This window comes from Hippocampus bargibanti, linkage group LG16 (genome assembly GCF_051943395.1).
Source record: "Hippocampus bargibanti isolate YZ-2025 linkage group LG16, ASM5194339v1, whole genome shotgun sequence".
Classification (NCBI taxonomy): Eukaryota; Metazoa; Chordata; class Actinopteri; order Syngnathiformes; family Syngnathidae; genus Hippocampus; species Hippocampus bargibanti.
The window spans coordinates 2,483,852-2,496,196 of record NC_142749.1 but is presented as its reverse complement, the minus strand read 5'-3'; the positions used below and the strand labels follow the sequence as shown (position 1 = coordinate 2,496,196).

The 12,345-nt window shown below is 42.5% G+C and overlaps 1 protein-coding gene across 4 annotated transcripts in view; it reads left to right on the top strand.

Annotated features, from left to right (window-relative positions):
• arhgap32b (Rho GTPase activating protein 32b) overlaps positions 1–12,345 on the top strand; it is a 162,847-nt gene that overhangs the window by 141,229 nt on the left and 9,273 nt on the right. For 3 of the 4 annotated variants that reach the window (XM_089016424.1, XM_089016422.1, XM_089016421.1), the window contains 9 exons: positions 3,927–4,071; positions 4,491–4,573; positions 7,237–7,344; positions 7,931–8,076; positions 8,173–8,374; positions 8,644–8,789; positions 8,886–8,960; positions 10,348–11,127; positions 11,334–12,016. In XM_089016424.1, coding sequence (XP_088872550.1) covers positions 3,927–4,071; positions 4,491–4,573; positions 7,237–7,344; positions 7,931–8,076; positions 8,173–8,374; positions 8,644–8,789; positions 8,886–8,960; positions 10,348–11,127; positions 11,334–12,016 — 2,368 coding nt within the window. Of the gene's footprint in view, positions 1–1,248; positions 1,315–3,926; positions 4,072–4,490; positions 4,574–7,236; positions 7,345–7,930; positions 8,077–8,172; positions 8,375–8,643; positions 8,790–8,885; positions 8,961–10,347; positions 11,128–11,333; positions 12,017–12,345 lie in introns of all 4 variants that reach the window. The other variant, XM_089016423.1, reaches the window with a different exon arrangement.

The window sequence follows — 12,345 nt, the reverse complement described above, 5'->3', positions numbered from 1 at the left end:
ACACAAAGTGACAAAAGAAAACACAAAACAAGACAAAAACAACCAAAAAAAAGCAAGGCTCATGAGAGCACTTGCTGAGGCTGCCTACTCGGGCGCCATCTTGGACTTCAAAAAAAAAAAAGAGAGGGACAACTCATATTAGAGGCTTTGGGGAGAAAGTCAGAGAGGCCAGACTGAGATGGTTTGGACATGTCCAGAGGAGAGAGACCGACGATATCGGGAGAAGGATGCTGAGCCTTGAACTGCCAAGCAGGTGACCGAGAGGAAGACCGAAGAGGAGGTTTATGGATGTGGTCAAAGAGGACATGAAGGTAGCTGGTGTGAGAGAAGAGGATGCATAAAACCGGGATAGATGGAGGACATTGATTCGCTGTGGCGACCCCTGAGGGGAAAGCCGAAAGGAAGAGTCCTCACTCTCTCTGTCTGTGATCCCACCCCCGCACTGCTGCGTTCATGACCAATGACGTGGCTTTAGCCGAAGACTGGGGGCGAGGAATAGAGGACCAAAAAAAGTTGGCTGCCATTAGGAGAATGGCCGCCGAACGGCACATCACTCATTGTGGCGCTCCATGTGTATCCCCAAAAATAGTTCATGTGCCAAGGTAACATTTTCATAAATTTAACGTTCGTAAACCGAAAAGTTCGTAAGCCAAGGGGTTTGTAAACCGTGGTATCACTGTACAGTTTTTGTGTACAGACGTTCCCCAACTTACGAACATTCGATTTACGACGTTACGGTACATACAAACATTTTTGCGGCTTCTGTATGGTGAAAAATGTTTGGACAGAGATGCTGGAAGTTAGATTTTATATTGCGCGCCTTTTTCCGGCCGAGCTCGCCTGCGACTGGCTGCGTACTGTGCTTCATGAACACACACGTACACAGACACATTGGAGGTTTCAAGAGCTGAATGTTTACGCGACGGAAACACAGGCTGACAATCAGCACTATGCTAAACAATTGCCAACGAGTTCAGGCCTCGATCCGCCGAGGTCGCTTACGATTGGCTGCGTGAAGTATGTGGGCGGGGAGGAATTTCCTCTTACCAGTCGACGCACCAGGAGGATGCGGAGGATTCAAAACAAAAGGGAATTTTATGCAGTAATGGCTTACTGAAGACCCAAGAATATATGTCGTCGTACTACAGTAGGTATGAATTTATTTTACGACTGTTAGACACAGATGGTATTTTATACTTCCCCGTTCAGTGTTTGACTTAAACATACATTCCATATTCCAAAATATAGCACTGAAGCAACTTACGAGCAAATTCACCTGACGAACGACCGCTCGGAACGTATCTTGTTCGCAAGGTGGGGACCGTCTGTACATTGTCATTCACGTAAAGTTACACTTCCACCAATAATTGTAAATGCTTTTCCGTTCGATGCCTGGATGGGAGCCCAATACAGTATCGTTGTTACGTCTGTGTAAGAATCTCAGTCGTACAGGAGTGGTCCATCGATGAAAAGGTTTCTTCAGCCGTCATCTGTACTTCATTAAAGGTGTCGGACGTTTCACTTCTTCCTCATTGTCGTCAAATGAGTGGTTGCTAGCTTTTAGGTGCATATGTACCTCCGATTGAAGGATTTTGCTGCTTTATGAAAATAGCTTCTTTTACTCCCCTCTCAGGAGCTATTTTCATAAAACAGCAAAATCTTTCACGAAACAGACATGGTGGTGTGAGGTTCAATTTGGATCATTCGACTGGACAGTAGGAATATATATAGGGCCGAAACTACCAGCAAGACTAGTTTGCTGAAGAAGCATCTTGGATAAGAAGTGAAACGTCCGACACCTTCAAAGAAGTACAGATGACAGCTGAAGAAAACTTTACATTGAAGTATTGTTGATAGTTAGATTAACCTTCATTTAATGTTGATACAAGTGTAGTGAACTAATACTGTATATCTTTGGAGAATTTTATCCTTTTCGCTGACCCATTATTGCCATAGTCCAGGGGTCGGGAACCTTTTTGACTAAGAGAGCCATAAAAGTAAAATATTTAGAAATGTCCTTTAGCGAGAGCCACACGCGCGCCACACGGGCGCGCACGCTCCCACACACGGGCGTGCACGCGCCCACACACGGGCGTGCGCACACACACACACACACACGGGCGCGCGCGCGCACACACGCGCGGTCACTTTTCAACAAAATATCAGAATGGATTATTTAAACTAACTTTGTGATAGTACTCACCGTTAACATGAATGTTTTTCCGTTCCTCATGATGAGTAAAAATCCAGGCAAACGATCAGAATGAAATTCAACTTGCCGGTCCGGAGGCGGAGTTACTGCTAGCTAGCCTGCGCACGGCTCATAAGCTTCCACACTTGATATCTGCAATCTACTTCTCGCAGCAGTATGTTGATGCTAACGTTAACACGAGGCTTGTTAAAATGTCACTGACATTCGACTGTTTCATCGATGGTGTTGTTTCATTGCAAATTCGAATCCGAACATTTTCTCTCCTCAAAGGCTAATGAATCCTTCGGTGAATTCAAGCTGAAGTGCACTCGTGGGGCTCGTTTAAAGGGGCGTTTACCTGTTTCGACTGACGGCCAATGTCATCCAATCAAAATTGCGCTTTCCGCCAACTGCAGCCCCAACGGGAAATCAACGGCGAAAAAAACGAGAATATGTATATAGTTTTATCGGCGAGCCATATGCAATCATCAAAAGAGCCATAGGTTCCCGACCCCTGCCATAGTCCATTCATATTTTCCTTGGCTGATTTTGACTTGAGTGCAACGCCAAGGTTTTCGACAGGGCTAACATAAGCGTTAGCAAGCCAGAGACAGAGAACTCTTTTACTCATCATCATAATTTTCAGTGTGCTTGCCGTTCGCACAACCATCATTTTCAAAATCTTACCACAATGGGAAAGCTCTTTTCCCTTGTTCTGCATGGTGAAAATTTGGAGTGTTTGAAAATAGTCATAGACTGCAGTGCAATAATGAACCACTCTCCTTTCGCTTGAAGGGGTTTAAACAGGTGGCAAAGGGTCTTCCGTAGTACAAGCCTGTGTTCACCATTGCAGACAACAATAGGAACTGAATAACGCAAGCTGCATTAGTCCTTAAAACTGGAAGTCCTGGGCATGAACACAAGAAACCCTTGTAAAGAACTGCTCGCTGATGCAGCAGTGTTAAACGTTAAGTTGCACAATTGGAGTAATTGATAGAAAGACTTGGTATTGGCTTTATTCAAATCTCCTTTGTGAATTAATTCCTGTTGCATTGTTGAATTGCAAAAAAAGAGGTAATGAAAATTGTTTTACGATCAGGAACGTTTCAAAAATTTGAAATGTGTCCTGGACCTTTTAAAGACTCACAAGCAATATGAGCATTCGAAAGAGTTGTGTGTAAGATAATTGTGAATTTGACTTGAAGTGTTCTTAATCAGTACACTATAAAATTCGCTGACGAAGCCTCTTGGATAGGAGGCGAAACGTCCGAAACCTTCACATTTGTACAGATGACGGCTGAAGAAACCTTCTCATCGATACACTATAAAATGAAAGTTAAATGAAGACAATTTTGAGAGACAAAATGTTATATTTGTGCGCATTTTCGTGCATGCTTCTGTTAAGTATGCACATTATCACACGTTATTTTTAATTTTCTGCGTTTCATTAGACAGTGGATCCAAAATGCATCCAAACAAGGAACTGCTTATTGGTCCTATTAGTTTTTCATTGGCCAAGTTCTATTTTTGACAGAAAACATGTTATATGCTTTATAAGAGCAAGAGGGGAAAAAAAGTATAGTTTTAAGGGAAGATAAATACATTTTGACCCAGGGACATTTTTACCCACACATTACAGGTGTCCTTCCTGATATTAGTGAAAATGAAGTATTGTTATGTTATTTTTTGTATTTATTTTTTTACCTTTGTCTTTGTGATTTTTGTCTCTCATTAGGCACGAGTTCGACTCAGAGCAAATCCCTGACCTGACGAAAGATGTTTACGTACAGGACATCCATTGCGTTGGCTCATTGTGCAAGCTCTACTTCAGAGAACTGCCCAACCCCCTGCTCACCTATCAGCTCTATGAAAAATTCTCCGTAAGTTATTTAGATTCCCCACGGTGGTTCCAGTTTCTGTGGGTTTCATGAAAGGTCGAGATTGTATGTTACCACTCCATAAAGAAATTACTCTTACTCATTTAACGCAGACAACACAAAGTACACACTGAAATTACTACTACACCCCTCTCCTCACTTTGTTTCTTACCATTTTATGAGTCAAAACCAAAATGAACTGATTGTTATGGTATATGGGACTGATGGCTGACTGGATGATGACAAGTCACACTGACTCATTGGTGTGTGTGCGTGTGTGTGTGTGTGTGTGTGTGTGTGTGTGTGTGTGTGTGTGTGTGTGTGTGTGTGTGTGTGTGTGTGTGTGTGTGTGTGTGTGTGTGTGTGTGTGTGCGTGTGCGCGTGTGCGTGTGTGTGTTCGCGTGTGTGTGTTTACTCTGCAGGAGGCTGTATCAGCTGCAACAGATGAAGAGCGACTTATTAAAATCCATGACGTCATCCAGCAACTTCCTCCTCCACATTACAGGTCAGAATTGAGGCACGCTGCCACCTTGTGGCAAACGTAAGGAGTGCGTTTGAACAGCCGTGTCTTGCCAAACTCATAAGCAAATCTAAATAACCAATACCAGCTGACAGTTACAGTATCTAACAAAGTGAGGACACTTTTCACATTTCACAGATCATTGAACATGTCTTCTGAATGGATAAAACATAGATATGAAACTTTCATATAACCTCGGGATGGCCCTTTGTAAAGCTTATATAGCAGTATCGAATACCATTAGTTTCATTTCTATCATACTCCTGCCTAATGTGATGTATTAAATGGTTGCTGAAACGTGATGCGACATTCACTTAGAAATATGATTCATACAGAGAAAGTAGGACATTTCAAAGCCGCTTGGTCTATGAATTATTACAGTGTCCGCACCCTGCCCACCACCTTTTCCAGCTACTCCCCTCAGGCAGGTGCAACCGATCCATGCGCACCAAATCCAGCAGACATTTAAAAAGCTTCTTCCCGCACGCTGTGTTGCTTTGTGTAAGCGGGTTCGGTAAATGATACAACTTCTGGATAGAGTTGAGGTTCTTTTATTAGGACGGCTGTGTTGGTTGGAGGGAGAAGGCAATTGACATGTGTGGCTCTCGTAGGCTCTCATCAGACTGACTTGCAGCAGCGCGCATGCTCCTTTGATCTAAAGCCAGGCATCACTAGTAGAACATGCAAATATGATTTGCTCATATCATTACATCTCCCTTTCTTAATTGAATTCTTTACTTTTAACAAATGTAATGAATTTAATTATGTCAGTAATTAGCAAACTTAAACTTGAATAAAGTCTTTCTAAATTTTGCAACAATAAATGAAACATTCACATGAAACGTTCACATCATTTTTTTTCACCATGATTACTTGTTAAATGGTTTCAATCAGTCTCTCAGGTGGTTTCACTTTCCTTGAGGATTTTCGGATAGCATGTCCTGGATTTAGAGGTGTTCCAACAGTCTCTGTTAGAGTCTATGTTCGTTGACTGCTATGGTTGGTTCTTTGAGAAGATCTCGGCGGTTTCTTCTTAAAACAGCACCTTCCTCTGTCTGAATGTTGTATGACCTTGTTTAGACCTGACGCAAAACAGTTCCTTTCTGTGACCATGTGTCTGTTTTGTCTTTGTACCGTACTTGGTCACCGGTGTGTAGTTCAGGTAGGTTCCGTGTTCCTCTGTCATGACATTCACATTGGCTCCAGTATCCAATTTGAATTTTAGATGAATGTTGTTCACTTTCAGCGTAGTGATCCAATCTCTTTCTTCTCTTTCATCTTTTACAGCGTTCACATAAAGTTCCTCCACATCATAATGATCATCTACTGCATCTACCTTGACTTTGATTTCTTGGTTCCTGCAGCAACGAGAATAGTGATTTGCTTTGTCGCAGTTTTTACATATTTTCCCATATGCTGGACATTGCTTTGGGGGATGTTGCGTACCACAACGAGTACAACATTTTTGTTTGAATATCCTGTTTTTGTTGGGTTGTCTCACTCTTGCTTTGATCTCAGCAGTCTTGTTTTTGTTGAATCTGTGTGCATTTCTTTCCACTGCATCCACGTTGCAGCTAGCATCATTTAGCAACTCTTTAGCCTGTGACTTAACAGTCTCAGCGGCTCTACACAGTGCTAAGGCTTTTTCCAGGTCCAGATCTGATTCTCTGAGTAGCATTTCTCTCAGTTTATTGTCTGTAATGCCACACACTATTCTGTCTTTGATCAGTGATTGTGTTAATCCACCGAACTCACATGTCTTTGATCTGTTTCTCAGCTCATTTGCATATTGGACAATAGTTTCTCCAACTGTCTGTACACATGTGAAGAATCTGTGCCTTTCAAACGTCACATTGCGTTTCTGAATGCAATAAGCTTCAAACGTTTCCATTATTTTTGAAAGCTTCATCTTGTCATCCTCAGCATCAAATGTGAAGTTATTGTAGACCTCTAGAGCTTCCTCTCCCACAATGTGCAAAAACATGGATGCTTTCATCTTTGAATGGCTTTCATCAGCTCCAATTGCAGACAAATACAGTTCAAAACGTTGCTTAAATCGCTTCCAATTTTCAGCCACGTTACCTGTTAGCTGCAGAGCTGTGGGTGGACGTAAAGCTTCCATTTCTGCCGTTTCCTGCCGTGGGTTGTGCTCAATGTCTTTCCTCCATGGAATCTTCCGTTCCAAGTCCTTTTATCGTCCTCTTGTCTTCCAGACCAATTCTGACACCATGTGTTGCTTTGTGTAAGCGGGTTCGGTAAATGATACAACTTCTGGATAGAGTTGAGGTTCTTTATTAGGATGGCTGTGTTGGTTGGAGGGAGAAGGCAATTAACATGTGTGGCTCTCGTAGGCTCTCATCAGACTGACTTGCAGCAGCGCGCATGCTCCTTTGATCTAAAGCCAGGCATCACTAGTAGAACATGCAAATACAATTTGCTCATATCATTACACACGCCATGAACAGTAGCGCAAATGGAACTGTAGTGCCTCTTTGCATTTTTTTTATGATGATACTCGTGCAGCGTGTTCTACAGGAAACAAATTCCTTGTGTGTTCTACATGATGATTGATGATTCATCAATGAAGCAACATGATGATGAAAGATGATTCTGATTCTGAAATGAATTAATGTTATTTGCTTACCTAGAACTCTGGAGTTTCTTATGAGACACCTTTCCCATCTGGCAGCATTCAGCTACATCACCAACATGCACAGTAAGAACCTGGCCATTGTTTGGGCCCCCAACCTGCTGAGGTAAGATACCAAATTAGTAGAGGGTGGATTTCATTTCATGATTTGCAAAGCAGTCAGATGTGACCACTTACCCCATATCAAAAGTAATGAAATTATGTTATTTTAACAAAGTTTAATCTGGCACAAATTAAGTACCATATTTTCCGCACGATAAGGCGCTTTATAATCCAGTGCGTTATATACGTATATGGGAAATGTTTTACAATACGTCATCCGTTGAAGGTGTGCCTTATTAATACAGTGCACCTTATATGTGGAAAAGTTTAAAAATGTGTCATTCATTGAAGGTGTGTTTTATAATCAAGTGCTCTTTATATGTGGAAAAGGTTTTAAAGTATGTCATCATTAAAGGTTCGCCTTATAATGCAGTACATCTTATGTATGGAAAAGTTAAAAAAATATATCATTCATTGAAAGTGCGTTTTATAATCCGTTGTGCGCCATATATGTGTAAAATTGTTTCAAGTATGTCATTCATTAAAGGTGCGCCTTATAATTCGGTGAGGTTTATAGTTGAGGAAAATAAGGCCTATTCTATTGAACTTTGGTACACTGACTGCAGCCGACTTTTTGTTTGCTTTGCCAGATCAAAGCAAATTGAATCAGCATGCTTCAGTGGCACGGCAGCTTTCATGGAAGTTCGAATCCAGTCTGTTGTGGTTGAATTCATCCTCAATCACGTGGATGTTCTCTTCAGCACCAAACTTAGCTCACTTATTCGCGAGGGAGCAGGTATAACCATCAAAATTGTTTCGCATGTATTCACGCCACTACTCACTCGTGCCACTACTGAGACAATAATAATGGTTGTCCACATCTCATCCACAGGTCATAACACACTGTCGCGGCCAAAGTCCCTGCTGGTTTCTTCACCCTCTACGAAACTTCTAAGTTTGGAGGAGGCTCAGGCCAGAACTCAGGCTCAGATCAACTCTCCTGTCACTGAGGATAGCAAATACATTGAGGTTGGCGAAGGTCCAGCTGCCCTGCAGGGCAAGTTTCACACCGTTATAGAGTTTCCCACAGAGAGGTTTGTCTTGCCTTTGCTTAATTTTTGAATTTGCTCCTCTATTTGCTTTACCTATTTTTTAAGACCAACATGTGTGAAAATAAAAGTGCCAGAAAAGTGCTGACTCAACATACTAGATTGTCAATATCTTGCATGCTGGATTTTGATTCTTCCACAGGCAGACCTTAGAAATTTGACTCTTTACCCTCGCTTGGATATTGTGAGATTGCGTAAATATTATGTCACACATAATTTAACATTTTCATGATTTTTTTTTAAATTAATCTCAGGAAGAGGCCACCTGTAAAATCAAAGAAGTCGCCCGTGGGTAGTTGGCGTTCTTTCTTCAACCTGGGCAAGTCTTCCTCTATGTCTAAGCGTAAGCTGCAACGCAACCCGAGTGAGCCCAATGAACTCAAGGCCATGGCGCTTGCGGGTGTGTCTTTTTATACTCTCATTCTGACATTGTGCGAAAGGCAATATCAAACTGGCTTCCATACTTCCATATCTTTTCATACTGCAACTTTTTTAGGAGGTCGAGGTGATACGACAACATTAAGATCTGCTAAAAGTGAAGAGTCACTGAGTTCACTGCATAATGTTGAAGGTAATGACATCATACTTTTTTCATGACACTGTCATCCTCGCTTCAACTCGAAATAGATGGTAGTTTATGGATTTCTGTGTGGGTGTATTTTGGATTTGGATTTACCTTTATTTTTTTCGTCAATGGATGCTACGGCTGCGTGTTTGCTTTCAACATTTAGCTTGCAGTAGACGGGCACATTCCACCATGACATCCCTGATCCACTGCTGAAAAGGACGCTTTGATCCTCTCTTTCATCTAGAACTGCTTCATACAACAGAGGGTGCAGAAAGTGATGAAGAATCAATGACTGTGTCTTTGTGTTGTCATATTATTTATTTAGGTTTTTTTTTTTTTTCTCGCCGCGAGAGTGGCTGCCTTTCCAGCAGCTCCTGTATTTAATTTTTTGTACTTCTTTCTTTCCTTTCCTCTTCCTTTCATAACTTTGCTGCTGTTAAATTAAATTTCTCCATCCATTAGTCTCGCAGTGGCGAAATTTACATTTCGCAGCAGCAAAGTTATGAAAGGAAGATGAAAGAAGTAGAAAAACAAAATACGGCTGCTGGAGAGGCAGCCACTCTTGCGGCACCATCTTGAGTTAAGAACAAAAAAAATGAAATAACTAATAATATGACAACACAAAGATAATATTACAAACAAAGTCATTTATTCTAAAGCACTTTCTGTACCCTCTTTGTTACATGAAGCAGTCCTAGATGAAAGAGGAAAGCATAAAAAAAAATCAAAAAAGCACAATGGCCCCGGAGCTGTCCAGCGATGACAATCAAATGGAACCGACATTCCTCCCATTCAAAAACAGTACTGGGATATTCATGCTGCCAAAAAGGTGCACACGCTCAGCACAGTCTCCTCCTTGATGAATGTCGTGGCCAAAAATGCTGAAAAACAATCCATATCCGTTCCACACGACGCATGACACTAAGTGACAAAAAACACAAAAACTAGACAAAAACAACAACAAAAGCAAGGCTCATGAGAGCACTTGTTGACGGCTGCCTACTCGGGCGCCATCTTGGACGTCTTTTATACTTTTCTGCATGGCTTTTGCATGCTTAATATACAGTAAAGTCTCGTTATATCGATATCGGATATATCGATAGTCCCGGTTATATCGATACTATTTCTATGCACGCACGGAGAAAATTACATGCAAACAGGGTCGGATATATCGATAGTCCCGGTTATATCGATATTTTTTTGGACTCCCTTGGATATCGATATAACGAGACTTTACTGTATTTCGACTTTTAAATTGGTTAGAATCTAACCAATCTACAGCTAACATCTAACCGTTAGATGGTAGCTGTTCAAATATTGATTCAGTCAGTTCAAGAACATTGGGTGAAGTCATGCACTCACATGAATCTTGTCTTGGTTATTTCACCAGGGGAGTCCAAAGTGTATCGTCCACGGCGGCCGCGATCAAGCAGTGACGCCATTTCAGCCTCCTTCAACAGCGAGTTGTTGGACGGTCGACAGCACTGCAATTCGTACGACACCCTTGGTGCCACAGAGGACAGCGAGGGAGATGACGGGCCCATATGTGTACCTGCTCTCATCTCCCCTCCCCGCTCAGCCGGGGAAGACGTGGACCTCAGCCCGCCAGACATCGGCATGGCTTCCTTGGACTTTGACCCAATGTCTTTCCAGTGCAGCCTCCCTGACGCAGCCTACACATTTCCTCTGGTTGATTCTCATACTGGAGTAGAAGTCTCCACTGTAAAGAAGAGCCCTGTGAGCCCCATGGGAAAGAGCAATGCATCTGACCTCATATCTTCCTCTATCCTTGACAACTTGACCTCATCCTTGTTGTCCTCAGACTTTAACCTGGATGCAGGAGAGAAAGTGGAAAACCAGAAACTCGCCACTTCTTACTGTTATGCTGACAAGCCCACACAAGCTGTGTCACCTATTAGAAGTGTCAAAACTACTGCATCTGCCACTTCAGCGCAATTTTCTTTGGAGATGCCTGACAAGACTACCGGGGAAGAAGCGCAAGCTACATCTCCTGCCATTGCACCCAAAGACTTTCCTCTTTCTGTGAAAGTTGAGCCGTCTCTAAGTGAAGCTTGGCAAATGGAGCTCCACTCCAAGTTGGCAATGCTTGACAGTCCTGCTTATGAAGAGCTAAAGCGAGAAGTGGCACACGGGCGCCTCGAAAAACAAGGTAAGGAAAATAATTATTATTCACGTTTCTATGTCATGGTTTACATGTACAGTGTATCATTGATATATATTTATATTTGTAATGGAGCATCAGACTGAAGTGCTCCCAATGTCATTTTACATTTACACTTGCTTGCCTGTCCGCACTCTGTTCTACAGCTAATTTATTGTTTTTTTTTTTCCAAACATCACTTGTTTCCTTGCAAGGAGGAAGTGTTCCAGGTTCAAAAGACTTCGCTGCACATTCCCTCAGCACTCCAGCTCTTACTGGCACTCCTCACCCCCGTTCCCCCCCTCCTAAAAATGCCACTCGCGTGCTGGCCCTGGTTCTTGCTGAGTCAGCACAGCAAGTCTCCGTACAGTCCCAGCCTTGGTCTGGTGATTCCCTGACACCAATGCCCCTTCTGCAACAATATGTTTCTGACAGCAAGGCATCATCAGGCCCACATTTCCAGACTTCCTTTGAAGAAGGAGCTGAACGTGTAAGTTCAGCATCACAAAACAGCAGCGTGACTCTCACCTCCCAATGTATTCCCTCTTCTTCGAACCTGTCGAAAGAACAGCAGGCACTTGAGTTAACCAGCATGACAACCAGACCGCCCGACAGTGCTAAGGCCACAACTTCTCGATCTGGGAAACCACCAGAAACGGACTTGATTCCTTCAGATCCGCTTCATAAAAAGGTCATTCCTCTCCTGAAAAGTATAGCCACTCCGAATTCTCCATATACAAGTCCAGAAAGCCAGTCCTTTGTTGTACATGACTCTGTCTGTACCAGTGTTACCAGTACCAAACCAATGCCCACCAGTGAACTGGCTTTTGAGATCAGTGCACCCCTTCCCAGTGGCAGCAACAACGACACGCGGGGCTCCCGACAACGTCTTGCTGAAGTGAGTGTCCTTCATCGCCATATATACAATATATCTCTCGTCTGTCAACTCAATACCTGTCAAACTCCCTGCCTCTGGGCTAATTTTGACCCAATATGCAATTATATACCATAATTTCCAGACTAAAGACTGCACCTTATTATAAGCCCCACCCAATCCATTTTTAAAGGAAAAAACGTTTTGTACATACATAAGCTGTGTGTTTATAAAGAAATACGGTACACCGAAAAAGTTTTCAAAGTTTTCACAATATACCTTAACGTTTCCTTCAAAACGCGGCAATAACACAACAAGCATTACGGTAGTAACACAGTCCTAACAGGGTTGGT